General features: G+C 35.9%; 3 protein-coding genes across 3 annotated transcripts; 1 reads left to right on the top strand and 2 right to left on the bottom strand.

The window, feature by feature from the left end:
• Positions 1-1827: 1827 nt before the first annotated feature.
• Positions 1828-4685, top strand: LOC137746541 (mediator of RNA polymerase II transcription subunit 15a-like). Its single transcript, XM_068486560.1, has 4 exons — positions 1828-2789; positions 3521-3582; positions 3867-3941; positions 4216-4685. The coding sequence occupies exons 1-4, from the start codon at positions 2201-2203 to the stop codon at positions 4495-4497; spliced, it is 1008 nt and encodes a 335-aa protein (XP_068342661.1). The 5' UTR covers positions 1828-2200; the 3' UTR covers positions 4498-4685.
• A 1031-nt stretch (positions 4686-5716) lies between these two features.
• LOC137746704 (mediator of RNA polymerase II transcription subunit 15a-like) lies at positions 5717-12829 on the bottom strand. The gene is made up of 11 exons (XM_068486711.1): positions 12765-12829; positions 12275-12389; positions 11997-12066; positions 10233-11291; positions 9357-9427; positions 9154-9228; positions 7847-9019; positions 7380-7724; positions 6420-6601; positions 6214-6306; positions 5717-5926 (listed from the first exon to the last, which is right to left on the bottom strand). The coding sequence occupies exons 1-11, from the start codon at positions 12827-12829 to the stop codon at positions 5719-5721; spliced, it is 3456 nt and encodes a 1151-aa protein (XP_068342812.1). The 3' UTR covers positions 5717-5718.
• Positions 12830-14294: 1465 nt separating this feature from the next.
• On the bottom strand, positions 14295-20990 carry LOC137748028 (squalene monooxygenase SE1-like). Its single transcript, XM_068488132.1, has 8 exons — positions 20705-20990; positions 19418-19714; positions 19132-19302; positions 18810-19028; positions 18446-18721; positions 17978-18256; positions 17757-17852; positions 14295-14447 (listed from the first exon to the last, which is right to left on the bottom strand). The coding sequence occupies exons 1-8, from the start codon at positions 20921-20923 to the stop codon at positions 14295-14297; spliced, it is 1710 nt and encodes a 569-aa protein (XP_068344233.1). The 5' UTR covers positions 20924-20990.
• Between the last annotated feature and the right edge of the window lie 4762 nt (positions 20991-25752).

Raw genomic sequence — 25752 nt, forward strand, 5'->3', positions numbered from 1 at the left:
TTTAATTCGAATCTGTTGCATGTAAAGATTCGATACATTGAAGACGCATCTTTCCTCATCTGGCCAAGAGGAATTACCAGAACTCATGAAAATTGCTGCAGTCTTTGAGGAAAATGTTTATACTTCTGCCACAAGCCAGGTACTTGTGTAAATCTCCGGGTTACTTCTTCATGGTATAAATCTCGGGGTCCTACTTATCATGGATTTCATTTTTCAGTGGGATTATCTACAGAAGATTTCTACAAAGATGTTTACTGTGGAGGCCAAGTCTCCGAACACAATATTGGACACTTCTTTACAAGCTAACTCTTCTGGTAATCGAAACCACCCCCTTTGTCTTCCTGCTTGCATGCTTTTTGACATGGAGGTACTGTTATCTTTGTAAATAATGGGTTAAGGTCGAAAGACACATTTTTGATACACATTTTCAGCCTTGAGATTGAACACATATTAACCGTAGCGATTGAATCATTAGAACTATAATTAAACATTCATGTTGTTACGACGAAGGTAACATAAGTGCACAACTTACAGAAACAGACACTCTGTCTCTTCTTTAAATCGTAGGTTCCTCTCTTGCTGCTCAACTTTCTTCATAGTTCTTTTCCTCTGAAACTCTCTCTCATCAATTAATTATGGTATGTTTGGGTGACGGATTTTCAAATTCCAAGAGATTTAGACAAAGTGAATAAGAAATATGGATCACAGACAGTTAGATAGCAGGTATTAGAAATGTACCGCATGAGGATTACGAATGTATGTAAGAGAGATTTATAAATAACTCTTTTCAAGTAGTCATTTGCAAATCCTCTCACATGATTTTTGTAATGCTTATGTGATGCATTACTAATTCCTCATATCTAAACTTTTTGTGACCTATAACTTCTTCACTTTGCCTAAATTCCGTGGAATTTGGAAGTCCCTCACCAAACGTACGCTAAATCTAAAGAAACTGGAAGAAAAATCTTATCTGAAATGTCCATGCATGATCCTGGTTTCTTAAGCACTTGGGCACCCAGTGTGCGCTCAAAATTTTCATGTGAGTTAGATTGATTCTTTAAAACATTACATTGCATGTTTTTGCAGGATCATTATTGATACATTTGGTTCGCATTTTTCTTGACCAATGTTCCGAAGGTAAAGCTGTTCTGAAATTTTTTCATATGACCTACAATATTTTTGTATAACTTTTTACCGATTCTAGATTCCCCAGCACTGACAAGACATGCAAATGAGGCTGTTTGGCAGGGGGATGTCTATCAAAAGGTAAGCTGCTTTGACATGCCCCTAAATGGCTAGGATATGTAGAAGATGCTATTTTGGCCTTCCTCTCGGGTGGGGATTATATACTGGTGTTCATATGTGATGAAGGATTAAAAAGGAAACTAGAAACAGCCTTTTCAGGATTCATCCTGCTTTATCAGGAATGGTGACTACAGCTTGAACCAGACGACATGGTGCTAATACCGTAGGAATACATTATTCAATGGTTGAAGATGAAAGAATTCTATTATTTTCATAAGTTCGCATTGGTGTGTTCTATATTGCTTAAAGAACAGGCAATTGGTAGTAAACTAGGAATTTACTATGAACTTTATTAGTAATCGAAAATAAGTTTGAAAGCCCTGGCTACCGATCATCACGTGAAGCTTAACTGTGTTACATAAGTTATATGTGAATTCATGCTTTCTGGACGCATGGTGGCATGCACAAGCTCTTGATATTGGGTTGGTTTTTTATTTTTTATTTTTTATTTTTTTTATTTTTTATTTTAAATCAAGTAAAAGCTTTAATAGATGCGGTAAATGATGAGCTAGTAAGAAACAAAGAATCTTAGTGCTGCTATGGTGTTTGGAAACATGTATCTGTTTCTAATCATATTGGCTTGCTGTATCTGATTTGAAGATCAAAGACATGAAGGAGATGTACTTACCCGAACTGAGTGAAATGTATCAGAAGATTGCTAATAAAATTCAGCAGGTATGTAATCACTCCCTCATAATTTGTTGCTTTACTTTTGTAGTTTTACCCTTAAATAGTCTTTCCCTTCAAGGTTATCGTCGTGGTGGTTATGGTAGATGCCTTGTAATGACTGCTCTCCTTTTTAACTGTTGCTGCAGTGTGGAATGGCTACATGAAATTTTTTTAACATACCAAAAATGCCTTGTTACTTCTTATATTGCTTTTCTTTTGCTTACTTATGTCTTGTATTCTTTCTTATTTCGCATTGCATTATTTTCTGAAAGTCTTGTTACCATACCAGCACGAATATTGTCTTTCAACGCAACCAAAATCAGAGGAGCTTGAGAAGCTAAAAATGTTCAAGACGATGTTGGAGCGTGTTATATTAGTCTTGCAGGTTTCCAAAAGTAGCATTTCACCTAGTTTGAAGGACAAGTTGTGCTTATATGAGAAGCAAATTATAAACTTTATTAATACAAACAGACCAAGGAAGCCAGTTTTATCTCTGCAGCAAGGGCAGCTCTTCTCACCTCAAATACACGACATGCAGCCGTCACAATTTCACACTACTCAAGTCCATCTTGAAAATCAAATGAACCCATTGCTGCAGAACAACATGACTAGGTTGCAGCAAAATTCTGTGTCTTCTGTAGCTGGGGTTTCAAGGGCACAGAAGAACATGTTGACTGTGGGCATAAAACGAGACAGGGAAGAATGTCTTGAAGCATCATGTCAGGTATCAGGAACCACACTTCAACAACAAAATTCAAGGGATCAACAAAAGCAACTGCATCAATCACAAGGAGCCCTTCCTGAGACGCCATCAAGTATGTATTTGTTCTTTTTCTTTCTAATTTTTTACTTTTTTACAGTTATGCAGCTCGTGTTGTCCTTTTTATGCATCTGCTTTCACGTTATTCAGATTATCATGTATGAGTGTTTTGTAATTTTATTTTGCTTTTATATTACTTTTCAATTTGGGCCTGTTTTATCATATTACATTATGGTTAACGTTGTCATTGTTATATGAATTTATCTGGTTGTGTCAGTTGAACAGGCTACTTTATTTCTTATGCCTGCCTCATGTACATATGGCTGTAAACCGTCTGGAAAATAATCAAAGTTTGAATGTTATCTTCTCATAATTGGACTTCTGATATTAAACAACATTGACCTGAATTTGGCTTGGTGAACCGAATATCTTTCATTCCTTTTGATAGCGTGAAATATGGTTGTTTTATAGATAAAGCATTCCTAAAGGAGGCTTATTATTAGGCCGTTTTGATCAAGCGTTTGGTGGCCATTTACTAATGTAGTTTCCCATGACCATAACATTGACAATCTAGTGAATTTTTAGTCCTGTTCTGCTTTGGCCTGTGCAGTTTCTAGTTTGTCTGCATACTGCTCATATCTTTTATTTACAAAAGTACATTTTTAAATTCCGGCATGACAGTTTTCCATACATTTTCTCCCAGACTAATGCTCATTATGAAGTTTTTGTACAATCTTGTGTGCAAACATTGACGTATATTTCTGCAATTTATATGGACATCTCTAGATTGCAGGGTCCAGACTGGGAATGCAACTGTGGGTGATTGGCAAGAGGAGGTCTTTCAGAAAGTAAGACGTTTCGCTTGTTGTCCATACAACTATACTGATGCAAAATTGCCTTGAATAGTGATTTTCATTCTAGTCTTATTAAGTTGCCTATCATCGGCTGGGAATTTAACTAAAGCTCGCTTCTCCGGGCACTCTTGTTGATGCATTAAACAGAAAAACTTAGATTGATGCAGGAGTGAGCGACTAAGAAACCCAAAAATGTTGTGATATTATTATGCTGTCACCAAGCATGCAGCTGCAACAATGTTTCTAATCATCTTTGACTTGCTGAATTTGACATGCAGATCAAAGTCATGAAGGAAATGTACTTGCCCGAGCTAACTGGAATTCATCAGAAAATTATTACTAAACTTCAGCAGGTATGCAATTACTTTATCGTTTTTCCTCATCATTTGTTTCTCTACTTTTCCCATTAATTAGTAGCTTTCCATTCAAGGCTATCATGGCAATGCTTTGTGAATCTGTGATAGATCCCTTCGGTTGGATCTCCTTTTTAAGTATCGTCCCAATTTAGACTGTATATGGCATTGTCACCACACCATCAATGCTGAAAACATTATTTGCTACAAAGTCTTGTTACTTCTTATATTGCTGTTCTTTTGCTTACTCGTGTCTGTTCTCTCTGTTTGGCAGCTCGTTTCTGTTCCAGAATATTCAGAACGGAGTGATAAGCTAAAAATGTTCAAGACCATGATCGAGCGCCTCATATCAACCCTACAGATTTCCAAAAATTACATTACACCTGGTTTGAAAGACAAATGGGGCTTATATGAGAAGCAGATACTAAACGTCATTGATGCAAAAAGACCTAGGAAGCAGATCCCCTCGTCTGATTTGCACTCCACCCAGCAGCCATACTCTCAACGCCTTGCCGCAGAAGTAAAACTAGAGCAAATAGAAGGCGAGGGTTACTGAGCTATGTGCCGTGGTATGAATTTGCTACTACATCTGTAGAGAAGACAAATGTTGCTCCATCATTTTCGCCATCAAGAAGTGGCCTATCGAGCTTAGTATAATCTCTTGTTAATATGTAGTACATTTACAGCCCTATCTGGTGTTCCCCTCCTAAGGATAAGCAGTCTCTGGTTAGAAGCAATTTTTTTGTAGACAATGATGTAACACATGCATCCTTAGCTAGTGAAAAAATGATTTTTGAACTCTCATATTTCTCTTCTAGCGTTAAGGTTGAATATGATCAAAGGAAAATCAAGGAACAAAACAAGCTGAGGAGTGCAGAAGGAGAAAGCGATGTGAAAACAGTTGGATAAATTAGACGTAGGAAAAAGTGGTATCGTGAATTTACTAACAAAGGAAGAAAAATAATGAGATTTTTATGTAATTAAAATTTAAATTTTGAGTGCTAGTAGAGTACAAGCGGCATGAAAAGAATTGAGAAGGCTGAAATGAAAAGGTAAGTGAAAAGGTTGCTAGCATTTCTCATTACAAACATGTCAAAGGTTTGAGATGTGTAATTTGAAGGGATTCAACAGTTAAGCTAGATCCCTTGAAACTTAGAAAACGCTCGTCTAAACATAGCATAAGGGAAAAATCCCCAGCTGTCTAGAGCAAAAACCAAAGAAAAATTCTCTGCTACCGGCTCCCACTTTGGCTTTGGAGTCGGAAGCAATTATTTTGAAATCATTCTTAGTCTCTTCCCTCTCCCCTTCCATTTACTTCGGTGTAGAATTATCTCCATGAAACAATGTAGTTGCCATGATAGTCATCGTCTTTTGGCCCACGCACACAGTAAACACAAGGTTTGGATCCAATTATCATCCTCTATTTAGGGTTGAAGTTGGAAGCCATGAAACGGATTGCGTCGGAATTGGATTCAAGCCAGAATGACACTTTGAGTTTAGATTATCATGTTTTTGTTGTCCTTTTTATGAAAAGTGATTTTTGCATCCACATATTTCTCTTCAAACAAGTTTTTACAATTTGTAAACATACTTGGATGGTCAAAGATTTATAATGTGACAGAATCAGCAACACTTAATTTAAATTACCAAAAGGTAAAATGTCGAAAACACATGAAAAAAAGAAAGGAATCCTCATCAAGAACACAAATAAATAGATTACAAACATCCAGAATCTGCACACTTGGCCCAGAATCTGAACAGGCACAAAATTAATTGATCAAGCAGCACTCATACAGTCTTCCCACCCTCCATACTTGGAACTCAAGTTTCCTCCCCCATTCTGCTCTGCATATTCTGCGACAACCGCTCGCACACACATGTCCCACGTCCTTGCTATCTCCCCAAGTGACAAGGGTTCCGTCAGCCTCCGGAGCGACATATTCAGCTTTGATTTTACCTTTGCTGAAAGATCTTCTAGCTCATCACTGCCAGACCAACAATGGATTAAATCAAAAGGACAAATGGAAACTGTACCTTCTCTAAGTACTACAAGAACTGAAGAAACATGGCAATGTTATTGTGAACAACAAGAACCGAAAAAACATGGCAAATAATTAGCGGTAGGTTCTCATTCTAATAACTGTGCGCTGTATACATGGAGGATGATAGTTGGTTCGTCGCTGTATACATGGAGGATGATAGTTGGTTCGGGATGTAGAATGATACTTATAATAAACAGAACAAATACAAAGAAAAAGTCCTGATGTCTCACCCGACTTCCACTCTCAATTTGTCTAGAAATATGGGAGAGCACAATGGATAATTTGCAGGAACAAGCAATCGTAAAGGCTGGATTGGAAGCTGCATAGACATTAACAGCAAAATCAATACAGGAATAGAAAAATCACATGTATGGTTTCTCATTCACATCTAGACTAGTGTGTAAAAGTAAAGCATACCATTTGAGCTGAAGGGTGCTGTGACCTCAGATTGGGATTGATGGTCACGGGAATGAAGGAGCACCGGACAATGGTTCCTTGACCACCTCTAAATTGAGCTGAGACTACTGTTGGAGGGGTATCTTCGTCACTGACATCTAATACAGTGTCTATTAGTTGGTGGTTAATTGCTGTAATTTCTTCAAACAGGGTTTGATTCACCTGAAACATGTAATATACTGTAACTGTAAGGATCATTTGATTTGTTTACCGACTAATAAATTCAAAACTAAGACTTGCCCCAGTAACCCTACCGGGAGTCATACTTCATGAGTTGCACAAAGTAATCAACTCTCTCTGCCTCAACAATTATGAATCAATTTCAAAACATTATACCAATTGATATGCTGAGAAACCTATCACAAAATGCAACTTTCCTGGCTTGAATATGGAGAAAATATAATATGCCAATAATGTTGAGAACCGATACATATTTTACAAAGATGACCGGGAAAAAGAATCTCTAATCTACATTTCAAACATACATGGATAAGAGAGCGATTGTTAGAATCTAAGCTTAAGAACTATAACAGAACACATAAAATGTATATATGAACTTTAATACTTTTATGAAATTAGGTTAAGCTATGGGTTGCTATAATAAAAACAAACCTAAAGGAAATGTGAGATACGACGAGAGGTTTCCTGTCATAGAAGTCAGACAGTTATTGAAAATGAAAGAAAGAAAATAGAAGACAAAAGTATTTGGGTCCTTGAGTAGAAGACAAAGAGGGAGATGACTTTTTTTTTTTTATCAGAGGGTGAAGGCAATAATAATGACCGAACCCTAAAAACCAAAAGGATAACTCTGATGATAGTTTCTCAACTAAATTGATGTTCTGTTGAAACAGCATCCATGAGATGGCATTACTATTAGATAAAATTATAAGCTTCATAGGATTTAGAAAAGAAAAAGAAAACTCTCAGAGTAGCATCATACCTCAATCTTAGGCCTTTTGATATAAGATATTGCAGTTGATTCCAAGTCAAATATCTCCGTATCACTCAGCCTTGAACTACCATAGATACTTCCAGTTGCTGAGGCATCAACATTAATTGGTGACGTACTTCTGCAGCGTTTCATATTTTTTGTTCCAAAGGTCTTATCTTGCCATGCCAAATAACTCTTCTGCAAACGAGAATTAGTCATGCCCACAAAATCCTCACCAACCAAACCTCTAGATCCCGTAAGTGTTGCTGATCCTGATATCCTATCAGTTGTACAAACTACAGAGCCAATGTCCAAAATAGCAGCACTTAGTGCTTTAGATGACATCATGTTCACCTGAAATGGAAAAGAAAATAACATTTCATCTTATAATCCCAATTTTGATGTTATGCAGTAAATCCAACACTTTCTAAAAGACTAAAACAATCAAAGAGGAACTTGCAACAGTTCAAACTAACCACTTCAATTAAGCGCTGAATAGGCTGCTTAGAAGCACTTAACTCATCAGACATTATTGTAGATGTATTACAATGAATGTCGTTACTGGATTCTTCAAGTAAGAGTGAAGCAGATATCCCAGGAGTGCTGATGGCAACGGGTGATGTGGATTTTGGTGCACCATCTATTACATGATCTCCAATAGTTCTAGCATTCAATAGGGATGAAGTATCAGACATAGGTATCTCAAAATCTCCTGGGACAGACGATGAAGGCAAGGGAACCAAACAAGAAGTTTTAGTAGAGGGTGTGTTTATGGGATAGAAAGTGGTTCTAGCTTCTGTAAGAGGCACCAGAATATTTTTCTTGTCAATAGTAGAAAACCTAGGAACTTGTGAACAGGAAGAACCATGAGTTTTGGGCGAAGCAGTAGGAAATGAAGCTCTGGATTGAAACTTTAGCAGCCCGCTATGATGTTGCTCAATTTGCTTTTGTACTGACTGCTGCAGCATCTCATGCCAATCTTGAGGTTCTTGCTTCAGGGTCTGAGTCTGCACATCCCGCTCCTCTTTAGGTTGTTTCAGGTGCATCTCTTGGAGTGTATTACAACTTGACTCAAAAGCATTCACATTTGACTGTGGTCCATGCACCGAGCTATGTGACAACAAGGTCTTAACATTTGCTTGTTGGAGATTGGTTCTAGGAATATTTAAGGTTCCTGAGGAGACCTGCTGCACTACGTTAAATGAGTCTATCTTTCCTGAATATGTCTCAGTCGGCTGCAGGGTTGGGCACTCAGATACAGAATTAGAATCGTTAACCCAGTTTGTTGCATTGCTCCGCTGCATTGTTGTTGCAGAATCCTGTGAGTTCGCTGACTGAAATGTTGGCTTCTTTTTGTCTTGCTGTGTCTGAACTGGAGGAGTTTGAGAATGAAGTTGCACAAATTGACCGGTAGAGTTCACATCAGAAGAACATTGTGCATGCTGCTGTGAGGGACCAGAATTTCCCCTTCCACGTACGCTAAGAATAGAAGTAATGAACTTCTCATATACACCCAGGTTCTCCTTGGACGAAGGTACAACTTTGCTTTTAGGCAAATTTAGATTAGAAATGATTGACTTCACCCTATTCCTCAATGCATTAAGTTTCTCAATACTGACTGTTTCTGTCTGTTGAGAGACAGAGTTGAGCTGGAAAATTAAGAGAACTTTAAAAAAATAATCATAGAAATTTGTCATCTATGGAATTTTAATGTAAAAGAACAAAGCGATTGATCTCATGTTGGATACCTAAAGCAGAAAATTTGAAGTGAAGGATAATTTACCTGCTGGAGCCTACATGTTATTGTCTTATACATATCAGCCAGAGGTATTAAATACTTGCTTTTTAGACTTTGAAGCTGCAAAGTTACATTTCAGAAAATTATTCAGTCACAGCTTTAACTCTTTGATTAACTGCCCTACACAACAATGGGCAGATAGTAATTTTACTGACAAAATCAGGAAGAGAGAGAGAGAGAGAGATTACCATCTGATAGGCTTCCTCTTGCCCGTTATCTGTACATGAAACCCTTCCCTCAGATGTAGAAGTTAGCGTTCCTGTCAAACGAGTATATAAAAATGGCGAGCAAGTCAACTGAGAGTAGATCTGACAGGATGAAAGCGGAAATAAGGTGATGATGGGATGTAATTCTACAAAGGGTTTGCAGATAAATATCCATACAGAAAGATATATAGACATCCCAAGAAGTGAGCCCTTCTTCGTTTTAACTAACAATCAAGGATGATTTCCAAAATCCACAGAATTCCAGAAATTGGCAATGAGTTTAGAAAGACCGAGCTTGTAACATATCTTTATTGCAGATAAATATATTTCCTAGAAGCCAGCTAATATAGTTGGACATATTTTATGGTTTGTTAATAGATCATTCAAAAATTTCATAATAATATTGCAACTACAAACGCATAATCACATGAAGATGTATTATTGCGCTGCTAAAAGATATGAGAATCCAGAAAAACTGCAAGACAAATGAACCAACCAGGGCTCATACCGAAGAGAGAGTCATGTCAATCAATAGATAACAAAACCAATCAACAAAATAATAAGAAAAAAGGCAGTCAGAACATAATTTTCAAGTATCTATCCCAAATGTTACAACAAAGTTAGAACTAATTTTAACAACGAACTACATATGTTTGTGAGGTAATTTTGATAATCAGCTTGATTAGAACTAGCCTGTACCAGTTAGAAGTTCATCACACATCCGGAATAGGATCATAGAAACTAGCAACTCAATAATATATCAATGATGTATCTAGGAAGGTGTTTCTACTTATTTTCTTATTTAATAAATCTACTTTTTTTCTACTGAAACATGATTCAGTTTCACAGTAATTTTACCTGATGTTTGATATGCTTGCTGCTGATCTTGTGCTGATGGATTTGGCAATTGTTTCAACTTCTCTGGCTGTGTTTGAGTGTTCAGTCGTCTCTCAAGAGAGTGTGGTTGTGGTTCTTGATCTTTATTTGGTAGCCGTGAGCTTTGTTGTAGCACAGAAATATTGTTTCTTTTGCCCAATTGCTCGTGATGTGCACTTGAAAGATTTGTTTTCTGTACCTGAAACCATTGTTGTACATTATTCTGTTGGCATGGTGACCTGGACTGTTGCTGCTGCAAGTTAAGGACGCCATTTGGTTGCCCATCTAAGTGACTCTGTTGTGTATTAGTAGCAGTCAACTTTCTCTCTATCAAATGTGCTTGCATTTGTGATTGCATTAATGGGTTCTGTGAACTTGATGATACATTTTGATGAATATCCGGAATCACTTGTGATTGGTTTGTTTGCCTAAAGGCTATCTGTGACTGATTCTTAATCCTCGACTGTATTTTCTGATGGAAAGAAGACATCGGATCCTGCCAAATATCAGAAAGTGGAGAAACACATGTCTCAGAAGGGCACATGACAGGAGTTTGCAACATAGATTGTTGAGAGGTCTGCTGCTGAGTAGGGTTTAAGAGTTTCTGTTGGTAGTGGTGTTGCGGCTGTAGTTGCTTTTGCTGGGTTACATATGAGGGTGAGATATTTTCCTGCCAGACCTGCTTACAAAGATGAGGATTTTGCTGCTCATGGTTCTGCTGAGTAACAATCTGGGGTGAATTTTGTCTCCCTTGCTCCTGTCTCATATTATTGGCAGTAATATTATAAGGTTGCCCACGCCCTGATAAATTTAGTATAGACCTCTGTGAATTACCAAAGACATTCTGCGAATTGGAATTTTCACTAGCATTATTTGGCAAAGGAACCTGAGGCGTAACACTGACAGTGGGCTGTGCAGATGCTAAGTTAGTAAAACCTCCACCAGATGCAATGTTATCTCGAACACTAGGCAGTGAATGTTGTTCATGTGCTTGAGACGGAGCTGTGGATTGAACAGAAATTGATTGGCCTTGCGCACCACCTTGGGGATGAATACCATAAGATGTTATTATAAAATAAGGATCAAAATATCAAGACGAATTAATTGAAATTAGGTGAAGAGTACAAGAAATATATGTAAAAGATCCTGAAACGGAATCCTAGTAGTTACAACTTTCCATTGTAAGTTCGATTCCTGATGTTAGGCATTATAATGGTGGGTTGAAGCACACATGCGACAAGTATTAGAATATAAAATAATTATTGTCTCGTGTCGGAAAGCATAAGCTTCTGAGAATATGATGACCAACAAATTCATCAATATGTATCTGTCACTACTGGAAAATAGTATAACAAACGTGGAAAGCAAATGATGGGAATGTGTGTGTGTGTGTGTGTGTATAGTGCAAGCATAGACCAAACGAAAATGTTCATAGAAAGGATTTTGTAGCCACCAAAGATAAAAAAAAAACAGTTCTTAGATTTTCCCTACAAAAACCCATAAGTAATCTTCTGTTTTATGATTTTAAAAAGTTGATTATGCAGATAAGGAAGATGATATCATGTATATGTATATCCAACGAAGATATATAAAACGACAGAACAAGCTAACATCACACTACATGTTAACACCATTCCAGGTTTAAGAGAAAAATATAATGCACTTAAACAGTCAATTTAGAAGCAAAAAGTTGAAGAAGATGATATTGCTAAGCTCAATAATTTAGTTTCCAAAATAATGTCATACCTGGATTCAAGTTTTTTGACGAAGATTCCAATTCTTCCAACTTTGATTTGATCCGCAGTATATATTCTTGCTAAATTAAACAAGAAATGTTTATTTCAGACTGATAAAAAAAAAATTACTCAACTATGAAAATAAAAAAAGACGTCAGTGAACTGCAAAGATGACTTCTAGGTTTATTTCTAAATTAAAGAGAGGTTCTTAGGTTCAAGAAGGGCAATACTGTGAAGAAAAGAATAGAAATATAAGCTTGAGAAGAAGGCACTGATAACTTAAGGTACCTGGTCTCTGGAAACCATATAAACCTTTTCCTCGAAATTTACAGAAATCCTCTTGTAATCAGACATATGTTTCTCGTGCTCAGAAAATGGAACACGCTTCATTAAGGTATTTAAACTGCATGAGAAATTGTTCTAGAGTCAGAATGTATTGGCCATGCCTGATCAATTAATTTGGGAATTTTATTTGTAAACCAATTAGAACTGAAACAACAGTGGTAATACATATCCAGCCTATCAGAAGATAAGTTAAATATTTGCTTTCCAGGCTTGCCAATTGGTCATCCTGAAGCTCTCCCAAGTTCAGCCTTCATAAAGTGTAGCATGTCTAAATTGAATTTTCTCTCATTTTTTTAAGTACTAAAACAAATTTTAAAGTACTAATCCAAAAATGTAATAATAAGACAAAATCAAAGTAATAAAAAAAAAAAAGGACAATCCTAACGGGGGAATTCAAATGATGCTTTATATGAAATAATGAAATTCAACTTACACTTTATTCACAACTTTTTCTCGAGACTCTGCAGGAAATTTAGTTCTCCAATTGACTGGATCCATATTGAGTTCAGCTTGAGCGTGCCCTTAATAATGAGTATCCATAAACAACAGACATTGAGTTAGTTATAAAGCTATGTAAAGGACTTCACAAGCAATAACATTTAAAAGAACAAATAGCACATACAGAAATGCAAACACTAAGGAGAGCTAAATAAACTTTAAATAAAAAACCCTCCCAAATGACAAACTACAAGTTATTTATAGCACAATAAATACATGCCTTTGTCTCTGTTAAACATTTTTATCGGTTTCAGGTAATTAAAGCCATCTACAAAGCAAATTTATAGGAAGCATCTCCATTGACTAGAATTAAATAAAATCATTTGCACCTCCCTCAATCAAATGATAATTATAAAAGACCATGCTTAGGAAAGACAGGAGCCAAATTTATCTCCCTATACAATGGGAGACCAAAACTTAGAAGCAACTGGTTTTTATCTTCTCTAATTATAGAAGGCAGATAGTAATTCTTCATTTTAAAAAAAAAAATTAAGATAGTAGGTCTTACAAGATCGCATCCTATGTTTATGTTTTTTGTGATGAAATTTTACTTTTGTCCACGACTACATCATTTCAGGATCGCATTAGATTATTATATGGTTAACTGGTAAGTTTCTAACACTATTACATACTTTGTCTCATGGAACCACAGTGCATTTTAGGTTCAGGATGGAGTTATGACAAAATAAAGCATTACTACAAACAACTAAGGGGAAATATGAAAGATCATAGGAAAATTTTTTAGCAGTTTTTTAAAACGAACTTGAAGCTGCAGTGCTGCACTACATTAAAACCAAAACAATTCTGCAGAAGTGTCTCAGATTCTGCAATGTATTACCAATGATAGAATCCTAACATTCAACCTTGACTCATCTACTCAATAGCAGAATAATCAATCAATCAATATATTTCAACAACGAACTATTACATCGGCGTCACTAACTAACAAGTATGTTAGCAACAACTTAACAACTTGTTAGTTAGTGAATACCCACTAAAAAGAAGACACCTGCACAACCAATATGGCATGAATACCTGACAACCAATCTGCCAGTCCACAATAAACATCCTCTACTGTATTACTAGCTCTTTCTTCGACTTGTAACAAAAGTAATCTAATTCATACAAGCAGCAAGAGTTTTGTCGTTTAAATTCTATTAAGAGAAGCATTGGTGAATGGCTTTCCAACTATATCATATTACCATCATCCCAATTTAGTCTAAGGCCATAGATGAGCAACCAACACTAAACCTCCAAAGGGAGCTTTTTCCAAAATGCATTTTACCCTATTTTGAGTTTCACTTTGTTTTTTCTTTTTAAATCGTATAGACCCTCGACCCCCGCATCTGGATTACAGTCTCCTGAGTCTAAGGCCATAGGTAAGCAACCACCACTAAACCTCCAAACGGGAGCTTTTTCTAAAATGCATTTTACCCTATTTTGAGTTTCATTTTGTTTTTTCTTTTTAAAACGTAGAGACCCTCAACCCTGCATCTGGATTGCACTCCCTCAAGCTCTTCTTCTTCCTCTCCGCTTTCTGTTGTTGAATTAATAAATAAATAATTGGCAAACGGGTTGTGGCTTTGGATTTCCCCTTCTCCAAAACCCCAACAGTTTTCTGATTTTGAAAACCAAAACAAATAAAAAAACTCTAAAAACTGGACAAGTTGCCAAACGACATCTTGATACGTTTCATACTTCTGTTATATAAGCATGCTGCCTAAGGTCTAAAGGTACATTAACTTAAGTGATTTTTCTAATTGCAGGACAACATCGCAGGAAAAACTTTCAACAACAACAACTCTTACCCAAAAAAACAAAAAAATCAATTTAACTAGACTGATAGCAGCATTAACACGAACGGAAACATAGCATCCCAATAAAACCTCAAAACAAGAGCAGTAAAAATCCCAAAAAGAAAAACCCAAATTCAACCAATCGAATACATATTTTCAATATACACATAACCAATTCATAGAATCATCACCCAGAAAATCCCAGAAAAATTCACCAAATTAACAGAGACAAACGAAATCCCCATAGCCAGCCGCAGGTACCCAAATAAAAAGTTCAAAAAAAAAAAAAAAAAATACAGAATTAAAAATCTATAGAAAGATTTTATACCTTTTTAATCAGAAAAGGGTTTTGCGGAGGACTCGCGGCAGAGGAAAGGGCGACTGATCATCGACTGTGTGCTCAAAAGATTCTTTCCTTTCCCGCCGCTGTGTGAAGTGTACGAGTGTGTGCTTCTCATATATTAGAGGCTGTATACGTGCGTAGGTTGGTAAGCTTGACAAGCAAGGAATTAGTGTACGTGTAGATTTGTCACCGGTCATCGGTCAAGGTCATTAAATATAAATCCCCGCCAAGTGTGGATACCGTTCAAATATGGAAGTTGGGTCACATATTGGACATTTTCCCTTATTTGTTCTTTTTTTTAAGTACATTGCACATGTCCTAAGAACGTTTCGCATCTTTTCTGTCAGACGTTGTTTTGCGTTTCTAAATAACGTTAAGCATCTTTTTTGGTTGTATATTTCACATCTCGTATGAGCGTTACTTGTCTATTCTGTTTCATTGCACATTTTTTAAGAACATTAACCAGTCTGTCAAGGTTCCATGTAAATTATTTTTAAATGACTGAGTAATGGTAAGAACATCAATGGCGCAGATATACATCTTTTCGAATTGGGTACATGCACATGTACTAAGAGCATTATGCATCTGTTCTGTTAGGTTTCATTACACATCTACTAAGAGCGTTACGACCACTCGGTCAAATTTGTTTAAGGTAATATTCTAAACTATTCTAATTTAAAAAATGGACATGACATCCACCAAGTAGGGGTGCAACTTGAGCAGGTTGGACGGATTGGATGGTCAATCCAACCCTGCCCCAACCTTCACAATTCGAGTTTGGTTTGGGTTTGGATGCATACGAGTTTAGCGGTTCGGGCTTATTCAAGTTGGATTCTGGTCCGCACAAATTTATCGAGTTCAATCTTATAACATCTTATTTTGATTTTTCAAATTCTAAACCAAACAACGTCAATATTAGTTAAAATTTCATTTACACATCATCATCCGCACAAAAGTTAAAGCAAACTACTTGGTGACTATTTCTAATGTTTCAACCATGCAAATTTACAAGATGTATGCCAAAGCTTCAACCAAAAGAAATGCAAAAGTAACACTATCATTCATTATCCATATGAAAACCAATTATAGCTCCAAGTATAGTCATTCCTAAACTTATACATAACTTATGTAATGAAGTGAGATGGGTAATATGTGCATGAGGGAATTTGGGCTCAAGATCGGATTGGGTTTAGGTTGACATGGGCGGCCAAGGCATCAACCTAACCAAACCCAGTAAATGATTGGGTAGGTTCAAGTTGGATTTAGGCAGGATTTTTCTTTCATTTTAAACCGCCCAATTGGATTTCAAATCAGGTTGGGTATGGACAAATTTAGATTGATCAAACCCAAGTTGCACCTCTATCACTGAGTAGAGAACACATTATCTTTTAAAAAATTTGTACAGGTACCTTTTATTTTAATAAAGTTATATTATAACTGTCAAAGTTTGATTAATTAAAACGAATCACTTAGGTTAGTTGAATCACATTAGGGGTTCGATACCAATTATCTATACTGTGGATGAGAATGGTCGTATTAAATTGGAATTACAACTGTATAGGTTTTCCAATATATTCTATCTTATATGCATCTAGGCAAACTCATGATCAGTGAGGCCCTCGACAATAATTAGAATAGTTGTCAGTGAAAGGGTGAATTAAAAATATGTTTTAAATCATTCACTTCCTCGCGGATAAAAACATAATGGATTGCACACAAAAAATGATAGAGCAATAATTAATTTGATTAATTGGATAGATGTAGAAATTAATTGAAACAATTTCAATTAATTAATTTGACATTTACACGTTTAAAATAGGTCTCAGAATAGTTTTTGTATTGGCTGAGCACATAGGGCCCTAACCCATGGTGTTTAATTTGAGTTATAAGATGACTAAGTACAAAACGACCCAAAAGGCCCACTAACCCATTTTACCAAAAAGAGTTTTCTGGAGAGAAGTTCAAGCTCCGTCAAGCTTGAACTCAAAAGAGTAAAAGTCGAAGTCCTCGTTCCTGCTATCAAAGAAAGAGCGAACTCGCTTTAACTCCACCATTGGGTTTATCTTTCATCTCAAACACTAGGAGGTGTGGAAACTTTAGATAAATTTTTTAAGGGAGAATCTAAACAAATTGAAACCAAGTACTAGCTTTTGGGTGAGAGGCATTGGTAGAACACCTACCTATACAAAGTTGCTTCCACTTGCCATATCTAGCATTGCACGTTGATTTAATTGTTAGATTTTGTCATGCATGTTACATGTTAAATTTTGAAGTCTCAAGCATTGAAACTCCCTATGAGACACAGTAATTCTCATTTATGAGCGTCTTATAATTTGAATGAACGGCATAATTGATATGTCTCACTTTTATAGTATATTAATAAAAAGTAAATACAAGTGTGATACTTTAATTATAATATGAGTGGACAACATAGTTGAACACCGCCCTAATGAATTCCAAACAAAACATAATGCCTCCAAGATTTTGGACATAGTTGAAAGTTGAAGAAACTTGCAAGAGTTTGAAGCCTTCATATGTATAACAAATTAAGTCAAAAATAGATAAAATTATGTGTAGATTAACTACGAACTGCAAGAGTTTGATACAAGTTTCTTGCAGAACAATGAATGCTAAAAAGGATTGAGGAACATAATTTCTCTGCTCTCTCTCCCAATTTCAGCAATGACCCTCGTCCTGATTTTTAATTTTTGTGAGGACAACTGTTGATTCGATATAAATTAGTTGATCGTAGTGTATACTTCGTGCTTGTTTCGATTTTTGTACGAACGGGTGGAACTCTGTAATATGCTAGCATTGTTGCAGGAAAGAACATTTGTCTAACTCCTTCGGCTTTAATAATTGGGAATATGATTCCTGATGCACTCTGGAAAATGAAAACCAAAACGTTAGTTTCATTAAGTAGCAATTCATATTTGTATTATTTGTAATATGTCTTAAGTAACAAGCTTGCTGATGAGACAGTAATGGGAAGATCATCAGTAAACATACCAAGATCAATCTAGCCCCCAACCACAGGCGTTTTGGTGTAGGGAATGGAATCATTAAGCGGCCGACTCCATACACAGCAACAGCAAAGAAATGGAGAAACAGGCTGATTGGACGAGGATTAAGACCGGAGAGTAGAGATATTGGGCCGTTTGAACAGACCCCTCCAAGGCTCAAATAATCAAAACAAGCTTCACGCATTTCTTGTCTTGCGGGGTCAGGCGACGTACAAAACACCTTGTAAAGAGCACCGGCCAATGTGTTTATGGTAGATGACACAGGCTGCAATGAAAATTAACCAATTCCATCAGCCACATTTTTGAATGCTTGATAACAAGCTCTTGCCTAGATATATATATCTGACATGTTATATTGTTAGATTGAGAATCGATGCCTAATATAACAACATAACATGTCAGACTGTCATATAAGAGAAATTTTAATTTTCATATTGCAAATATGGCTATATACCTTACGCAGTGTGTAGAATGATTCGAGATAATCGCACAAAGCAGGTGCATCATTGAAATCACTTAGCGGTCTCAGAAGATCCCTTAGAAGAACAATGTCGGAAAGAGCGACAGTCATTCCTCCTCCAGTTAAAGGATGTCTCATGTTGAATGCATCCCCCAATAAAATTGCACCAGGTGTGGGTTGAGGAGCAGCAGGCATGCTTTTGTTTTGCATTGTTCTGATGATTCCTTTATCAACCGCTGCTAGAAAAGCCTTTAAGAGTTGATGGGGAACCTGAAACAACGAATTCCTCAGTTCAGTCCCTTTTGATCGAAATGACTGGAAATAGGAACATAATTGAGTCATGTAAAATAATAGATACCTGAGGAGCTACGACAGTTTTCAAATAGTGAGCCATTTCGCCGTTAGCTACTGAAGGTACTTTTGTGCCGGGTACATCTACCAAACAACGAACCTCAGTGGTACTAATAGGATAAAACAGGATAGGTGAAGGGTCTCCCAAGATCACATGTCCATGGTTTGCATGAGGAAGCTCATAGTTCTCCAAGATCAGCCCGACAAAGCAGGACGGATTTTCAATCTGCAGTATTCAGACAATTTAGTCTTGATCTCATGAAAGAGCAAATAAATCCATGCTAAAACTTTAAGGAAATGCTTGAGTTTCTAAAGACCGAATAAATTACATTTGGAGAAGAGATAGCGCGGCGCAGATTTGAAAAGCAGCCATCGCATACTATTGTTAGGGGAGCATATGTTCTCATCTCCTCTCCTGCCTTGTTCTTGTACATCACTCCTTGGATGGTGCCATTTTCTTCAAGAAGTGTGGTAACTGTTCCTTGTTCCAGTTTCACATTGTAGAGAAAACATTGTGATAAGTAAGAGGTACAAAACAGATTACATCAAAACAATCAAAACCAAGAAACATGGAAATGATCTTCACATCATTATATTCTGAAGGAAAATGGAAATTACGTACTTTGGAAGGGCTGCGGCCCTTTCGCGCATTCTTTGGATGAAACGCCCGTTGTGAAAACTTCTCCCTGCTATCTCTGAACTATATGTTTCCAAGGGATATGACAGTTTTGTGTTATTGCCATTTTTGTAAAGGGCATAGCCAAACACTTTCTGAGCATCAATGGAGTCATTAGCACAATCCTCAAGACCTAATTCAATCAACTTGAGATAGCCTCCAGGCTGCAAGAGTTCACCAACAATTCTGTTCGGCTCGCTCAAGTCTCTTTCGATCACATGTACCCGCCGTCCTTCCTACATATTTATCAAGAAGCAAAACTCCTGATTAACTTAAAAGGCCACATAATTACAACTTTGAGCTCCACCAGGACAACAAGATCCGAATGATTAATTAGCCAAACTAATGACAAATACAAACTGCCCCAAAACCAGAGTTTATCAGTGTGAACAAGATTAATATTGACTGCACTATTGGAATTAGCTCGCCATATTAGAGCCAAATCAAAAAGACAAAAAACAAATAAATTGGCTTTGACAAAATCATCTATTGACTGAATCCTCATTTGTGTGGTTTATTTAAAATGCTAATTAGTTTTACTCTCTTGGACAAATGTTAGTGAGAATCATTTAAAAGCGAGTTTAGGGTTAATAGTAAGATTTATTTATTTTTTCCATGGTTGAAAATGATGCTTCAAGTAATTTTAACTCTGAAATTAAGTTTTAATTAAGGAAAAAACTAACCTGCATGAGGCAATTAACTCTTTTGTAATTATTTTACTTAAAAACATTAATTAAAATTTGTATAATTTTTTCTCAAAAAATTTTTTTTATAATTTAAAAGAATGAAAAATTAAATTTAAAATTACAATAACTACCCAAAGTAGGAGTTGTGATATTTTTTTTTTTTTCAAAAAAAAAAAAAGGGAGACAACTGGTGGCAAGTCACGTTAATCCACCTCTTACGGGGATTGAGAAGACTCATAAAAGCATTTCAACCCTTGTGTTACTTTTAAGATTTCATTAAAATGTATTAATTTATTATTTTACCCTTTAATTCTTATGTCTTCTCCAACATGTATAAAAAAGAGGGACACTTTTTGGTATTACTGAAAGTTTCCCTAAATTGGTCTTCTTCCTATATTGAGATGAATCAACAAGAAATAAGAAAAACTAGTAAAAAATTATTTCTTATAGAATATTCAATCGTCTTAAAATAAAAAAAAAATAAAAAAAAATTAGAAAATGAAGATTATGAAGATAAAGAAAGTGAGAAATAATGATCACCTTCCCAAGAGTGTAAGCAAGAGCAGCACCAGCAACTCCGGCGCCGACAATGACAACATCCGTACTTTTCTCAATCTCCGGCGTCAGAAAAACACCGGTTGCTGAAACATTCGCGATGTCATTGTCCTTCTTGTCGCCGTAGGTGGTGTTTATGAAGACGAAGAAAACAGAACTCAACAAAGAAACCAAGACGCCAGCAAGAACATACTCATAAACCATCTTAATTTAAGTAATTAATCTCTACGATATAGTGTTTTTTTTACGTCTGGAATTTGGTTGTGAATATTTTGATTTGTGAATGTGAAGTGCTTAATGCTTATGATGGGCGCTGAAGGGCAATTATATAGGAATGGGATACTGCAGCTGGTAGGCAACTGCTGCGGTGTTTCGGGTGCTTTTTTTTATTGAATGAATTTTTGGTGCTTCGGGTGTTCTTTTATTGAATGTATTTTTGGTATTGTAGTGCTTCTTTTATTGAATGAATTTTTGGTAGTGTGCGGATTATGTGAAAATATTGTGGGATAGAGGACAATGATAGTCACTTTGGGACAATTTAATGGTGTCACACTCAATCATGCATTATTTTATATAAAAAATTTAGCCTTTATATTATATTAAATTGCATTCGGTTTGCATTTTGATTACGGCTAATCTTTTTGAATTTACATGTTCAAGTTTTATATAATCATTATATATATACATATATAAGGTCTGTATTAGGAGTTTACACATGTTTTGTTACATATTTTGTTTCTTGTAGTACTCATTTAGTAATTTTTTATTTTTTAAATTTGAATTGTCTATATTTCAATTCATCACTTATTTATAGTGAAAAAAAATAAATGAATACGATTATACAATGAAGGAAAGGGATCCTCTTTGGATCCCTTCCTCCTAATCCACCAAGTTCGGGGATTCGAACCGTTGAAATTTAATCCAACTTCTAAAATTATTATGACTTTTAAAGTGACCTCCTATTTGTACCTGTTGGATCAAATTTCAACGACCCGAACCTTCAGACTTGGTGGATTAGGAGGAAGGGATCCGGATCCCTTTCCTACAATGAAACATTAAATGACTACAATTTAATTTAACGATCATATCGTTTTGAATTTAAGTAAATTTTTATATAAATAATATTTGAAAGAAGACACACAAAGTAAACAATTAAGTCGTTAAAATACATGAAAATGTTCCGAACTTATTAAAATAACACATGAGTGGATTAAAGGTAACATATGACAATGACATAGCATGATGACTGGGTCAAAGAGTGTGGCATTGCCACTGAGACCGCTTGCTTGCACTCCCATTGAGACTAAGTTTGGTATGAGGGCATTAAGATGTCCGACGCATAAAAAATTACAAAGGAAAACTAATGAAAAGAACTTAAAAACTTTGAGTTTTAATGATAAGGACAAAATAAAGGGTAAAGTGAATTGTATTAGGATTGATTTTTTAAATCTTGCGTCTTTATTTATAGTAAACTAAGTAGAATTGTTTGTCATCCAAATAATACAATTCTGTAGAGAATGACTCTTCTAGTACCTTAAATACAAGCTACTATGCATGGACGGAAGGAGTTAAGGCCTAGGGGGCACATGCCTCACCCATTTTTTTTCATTAAAAATTACTTCATTAATCATATTAAAATAGTGAAAATTTCTCTTTTAGTTTTTAAATGCCCCTTCTTCTTTTTTTTTTCTCTCGTACTAATGTCTAAACTTTGTTGAGTTGCATAATTGGTTAATTAGTACGAATGAGCATTATATTATCAAAATAATAAACAAAAATAGAAAATAGAGTAATATAATTAGGCATTTTATAGCTATATTTTTCAGCATTTGTAAAAATACTATCTTTATCCAAAAAATGAGCTTAAATTTTTTAAAGTGTTCCCTTTTAATTAAATTTCTGGCTTTGTTCCTAGTAATATGCCACAGAAAAGATGAATTTTTTTAAGAAGGCAATGCTTGAGCAATAAGTATGATACACACACACGCACACTTTTATTTATGCATATGCACTACGTTCGATAATTTAAAATTTTGTACTTCAGGGTTGACTGTTGATGCATTTCCATAAAGATCCAAAATTTTGTGGTATATTTCTTTTTGAATGCACAAATACAGTTAGGTTGTACAATTTTCTGCTTTTTAGAACTTCTTTTTTATTTTTCAGGGTTTCTGTTTTTAATCCGCATCAGCTCAGGTAATTTACCATTCGCTCCTCCACCTCGCGTGTGTGGTCGCAGTCTCAGATCGAAGCTCTTACTCCAGGTAGTTGACCAGTCGCTCCTCCACTCTCTCCCCCTTTCTCTCTCTCTCTCTCTCTCTCTCTCTAGCCTTCTCTCTAGAATCAATTCAAAGTTGTACAAATCTCCTTTTGATTTTGGGTTTTTATTGAATTTTACTGTTTTACAATTGAAATTTTGTGTGGATTGTAAAGTTTAGAATTTTTTTAGGTAGGTGTTCGCCTTCCAAATTCGTCATGGGTCTTGTGGAAATTTACTTGAACAAAAAATTAATGATTGTGAGCGTGCCACTATTAGTTGCCGTTAGTAGACGGGATTTGAATGATTGAGATTGCACCTTGACTTCTAACCAAGAGATTGTAACGTTAAGTGGAAGTAGCCCAAATTAAGGTTCTTCCCTTGCCTTAATGATAAGGACTAGGGCTGGGTTCGGTTCAAATCGGTTTGATTCATTTTTTTTGCGATTCGGTTTTATTTCAGTTCGGTTTGGTTAAATTTCGGATTTTTTTTTTAGAAAAATGAAAAAAAATTGAAAATTGAAAATTATTTTTAAAAATCTAAATATTCACAAGCAGCGGCTGAGGGAAAGTTGAGAGTTCCCAAAGTTCTCTACCTATATACGAATATATGTGTGTGTGTGTGTATGCTTGTATGGCGCTTTATTGATTTGCAGAGGTGTATGCAATAGCACAAGGTGGAGCTTTTTGCCTTGCAAATGCCTATTGCCACAATTGCAGAAACTCTGGAAAACAATGGGATGGCTGGCTGTTGACAAAAATAAAAAATTAAAAAAATGACGACATTGGTTGTTGGTTTAAAGGATGATTCTAGCTAGAGAGTTAGTCCAAAAAGCCAAGTTGAAATCATCTCCAACCGAAGGGTCCAGATGTAACATCCCACATCGTCTAAGGGAGTGGATCCTCTATGCCTTATATGTATATTCCCATCTCTACTTAGCACGAGGCTTTTTGGAAGATCACTGGCTTCGGGTTCCATGAGAACTTCGAAGTTAAGCGAGTAGCGCGCTAGAGCACTCCCATGATGGGTGACCCACGAGGAAGTTCTCATGTGAGTTCCTAGAAATAAAACCATGAGGGCGTGGTAGGGGCCCAAAACAGACAATATCGTGCTACAGTGGAGTCAAGCCTGGGATGTGGGGGGGCTTGGGCCGGGATGTGACACCAGAGGTCCAAAGGGCCAATTTTGAAATCATCTCTAAATAGTCGAAAATCGTCTCCAACTAAGGGCTAGGCCAAAGGGCTCGTGGGCCCCATTGGACAAAAAAGGGCCAAAAGGCCAACCGACTGGCCCAACTTAGCCAGCTAGCTAGCCTGGGGCTGGCTAGAATTTTCATTAGACTATCTCCAATCGAAAGGTCTAGAAGTTCGAAAAACACCCAAAAATCGTCTCCAACCTAGGGCTAGGCCAGAGGGCTCGTGGGCCTCACGAAATCTAAAAAGGCTAAAGGCCCATAAGGCTAGCCCAAATAAGCTAGCCAGACCATGGTTGGGCCAGAAAACTCACCAATCCTGTTGATTATATTCGACAAGAATTCTAGGCCAAAATTCAAATGCAACGGCTAACTGACGTCAACTAGCCATTATTTTTTAATTTTTTTTATTTACAGTTTTTTTTAATGTTTTTTTTTTTACAAATTTTTTTTCCTATAACTTCATTTTTTAAATTCTATTTTTTTTCTATAACTTCCCATAACTTCTATTTCACAACATTTGTTTCATATTTTTTTTAAATTCTATTTTTTTCCTATAACTTCTATTTAACAAAATTTATTTCATATTTTTTTTAAATTCTATTTTTTTCCTATAACTTCTTGAGTCATTATACAACATTAAATTAACTTAAGTAACATGAAACAACATTATACAATATGAAACAACATTAAATGACATTAACCAACAAAAAATTTATACAACATAAAAAAAACATTTAACAACATAAAAATTATAGCCCAATATCCAACCTATTTATAGCAAAAAAAAATTCAAATCCAAATTCAAATCCAACGGTTAGCTGACGTCAGCATGACATCAACTACCAATGGCTAGCTAACGTTATGCTAACATTAATTAGCTGTTGGATTTGAATTTGAATTTTTTTGGGCCAAAATTTGTACAAAAATTCTCATTTTTTCCTACAAATTTAAGTTGTTGTAGTTTTTAAATTTAAGTTGTATTTTTAAACATAAGTTTTTAGTTTTTAAATTTAAGTTGTTGTAGTTTTTAAATTTAAATAATAAATTATGTTTTACCCTATGGTCCTTTGGCCCTTGGTTGAAGACGGTTTTTTGTGGCAAGGCTAAAACGAGCCCTATGGCCCATTGGCCCTTGGTTGGAGATGGAGGCAAATTTGACTATGTACTGTTCATTAAAATATTAATACTCGTTCAGTTGGAGATGGTCTTATTCATGTTGGTTATATTCGACAACATTGTACTTGTTTTTGGAAAATTCTAGTGTGAGTTCCTAGAAACAAAACCGTGAGGGAATGGTCGGGGCCCAAAGCGTACAATATTGTGCTACAGTGGAGTCGAGCCCGAGATCTGGTGGGGGCCCAGGCCGGGATGTGACAAATAGACTTCTAATGAAATAAAATTAAAGAACCAAAATTGTAGAGAAAATGTTTAATCAAATTTGCAAAAGGAATAGATGCTTAGTCTATAACATTTAAAAACGAGACATCTAATTCAAAACGTCCCTTTAAAATAGGTCTCAGAATAGTTTTTGTATTGGCTGAGCACATAGGGCACTAACCCATGGTGTTTAATTTGAGTTAT

This window comes from Pyrus communis, chromosome 10 (genome assembly GCF_963583255.1).
Source record: "Pyrus communis chromosome 10, drPyrComm1.1, whole genome shotgun sequence".
NCBI classification, from domain to species: domain Eukaryota; kingdom Viridiplantae; phylum Streptophyta; class Magnoliopsida; order Rosales; family Rosaceae; genus Pyrus; species Pyrus communis.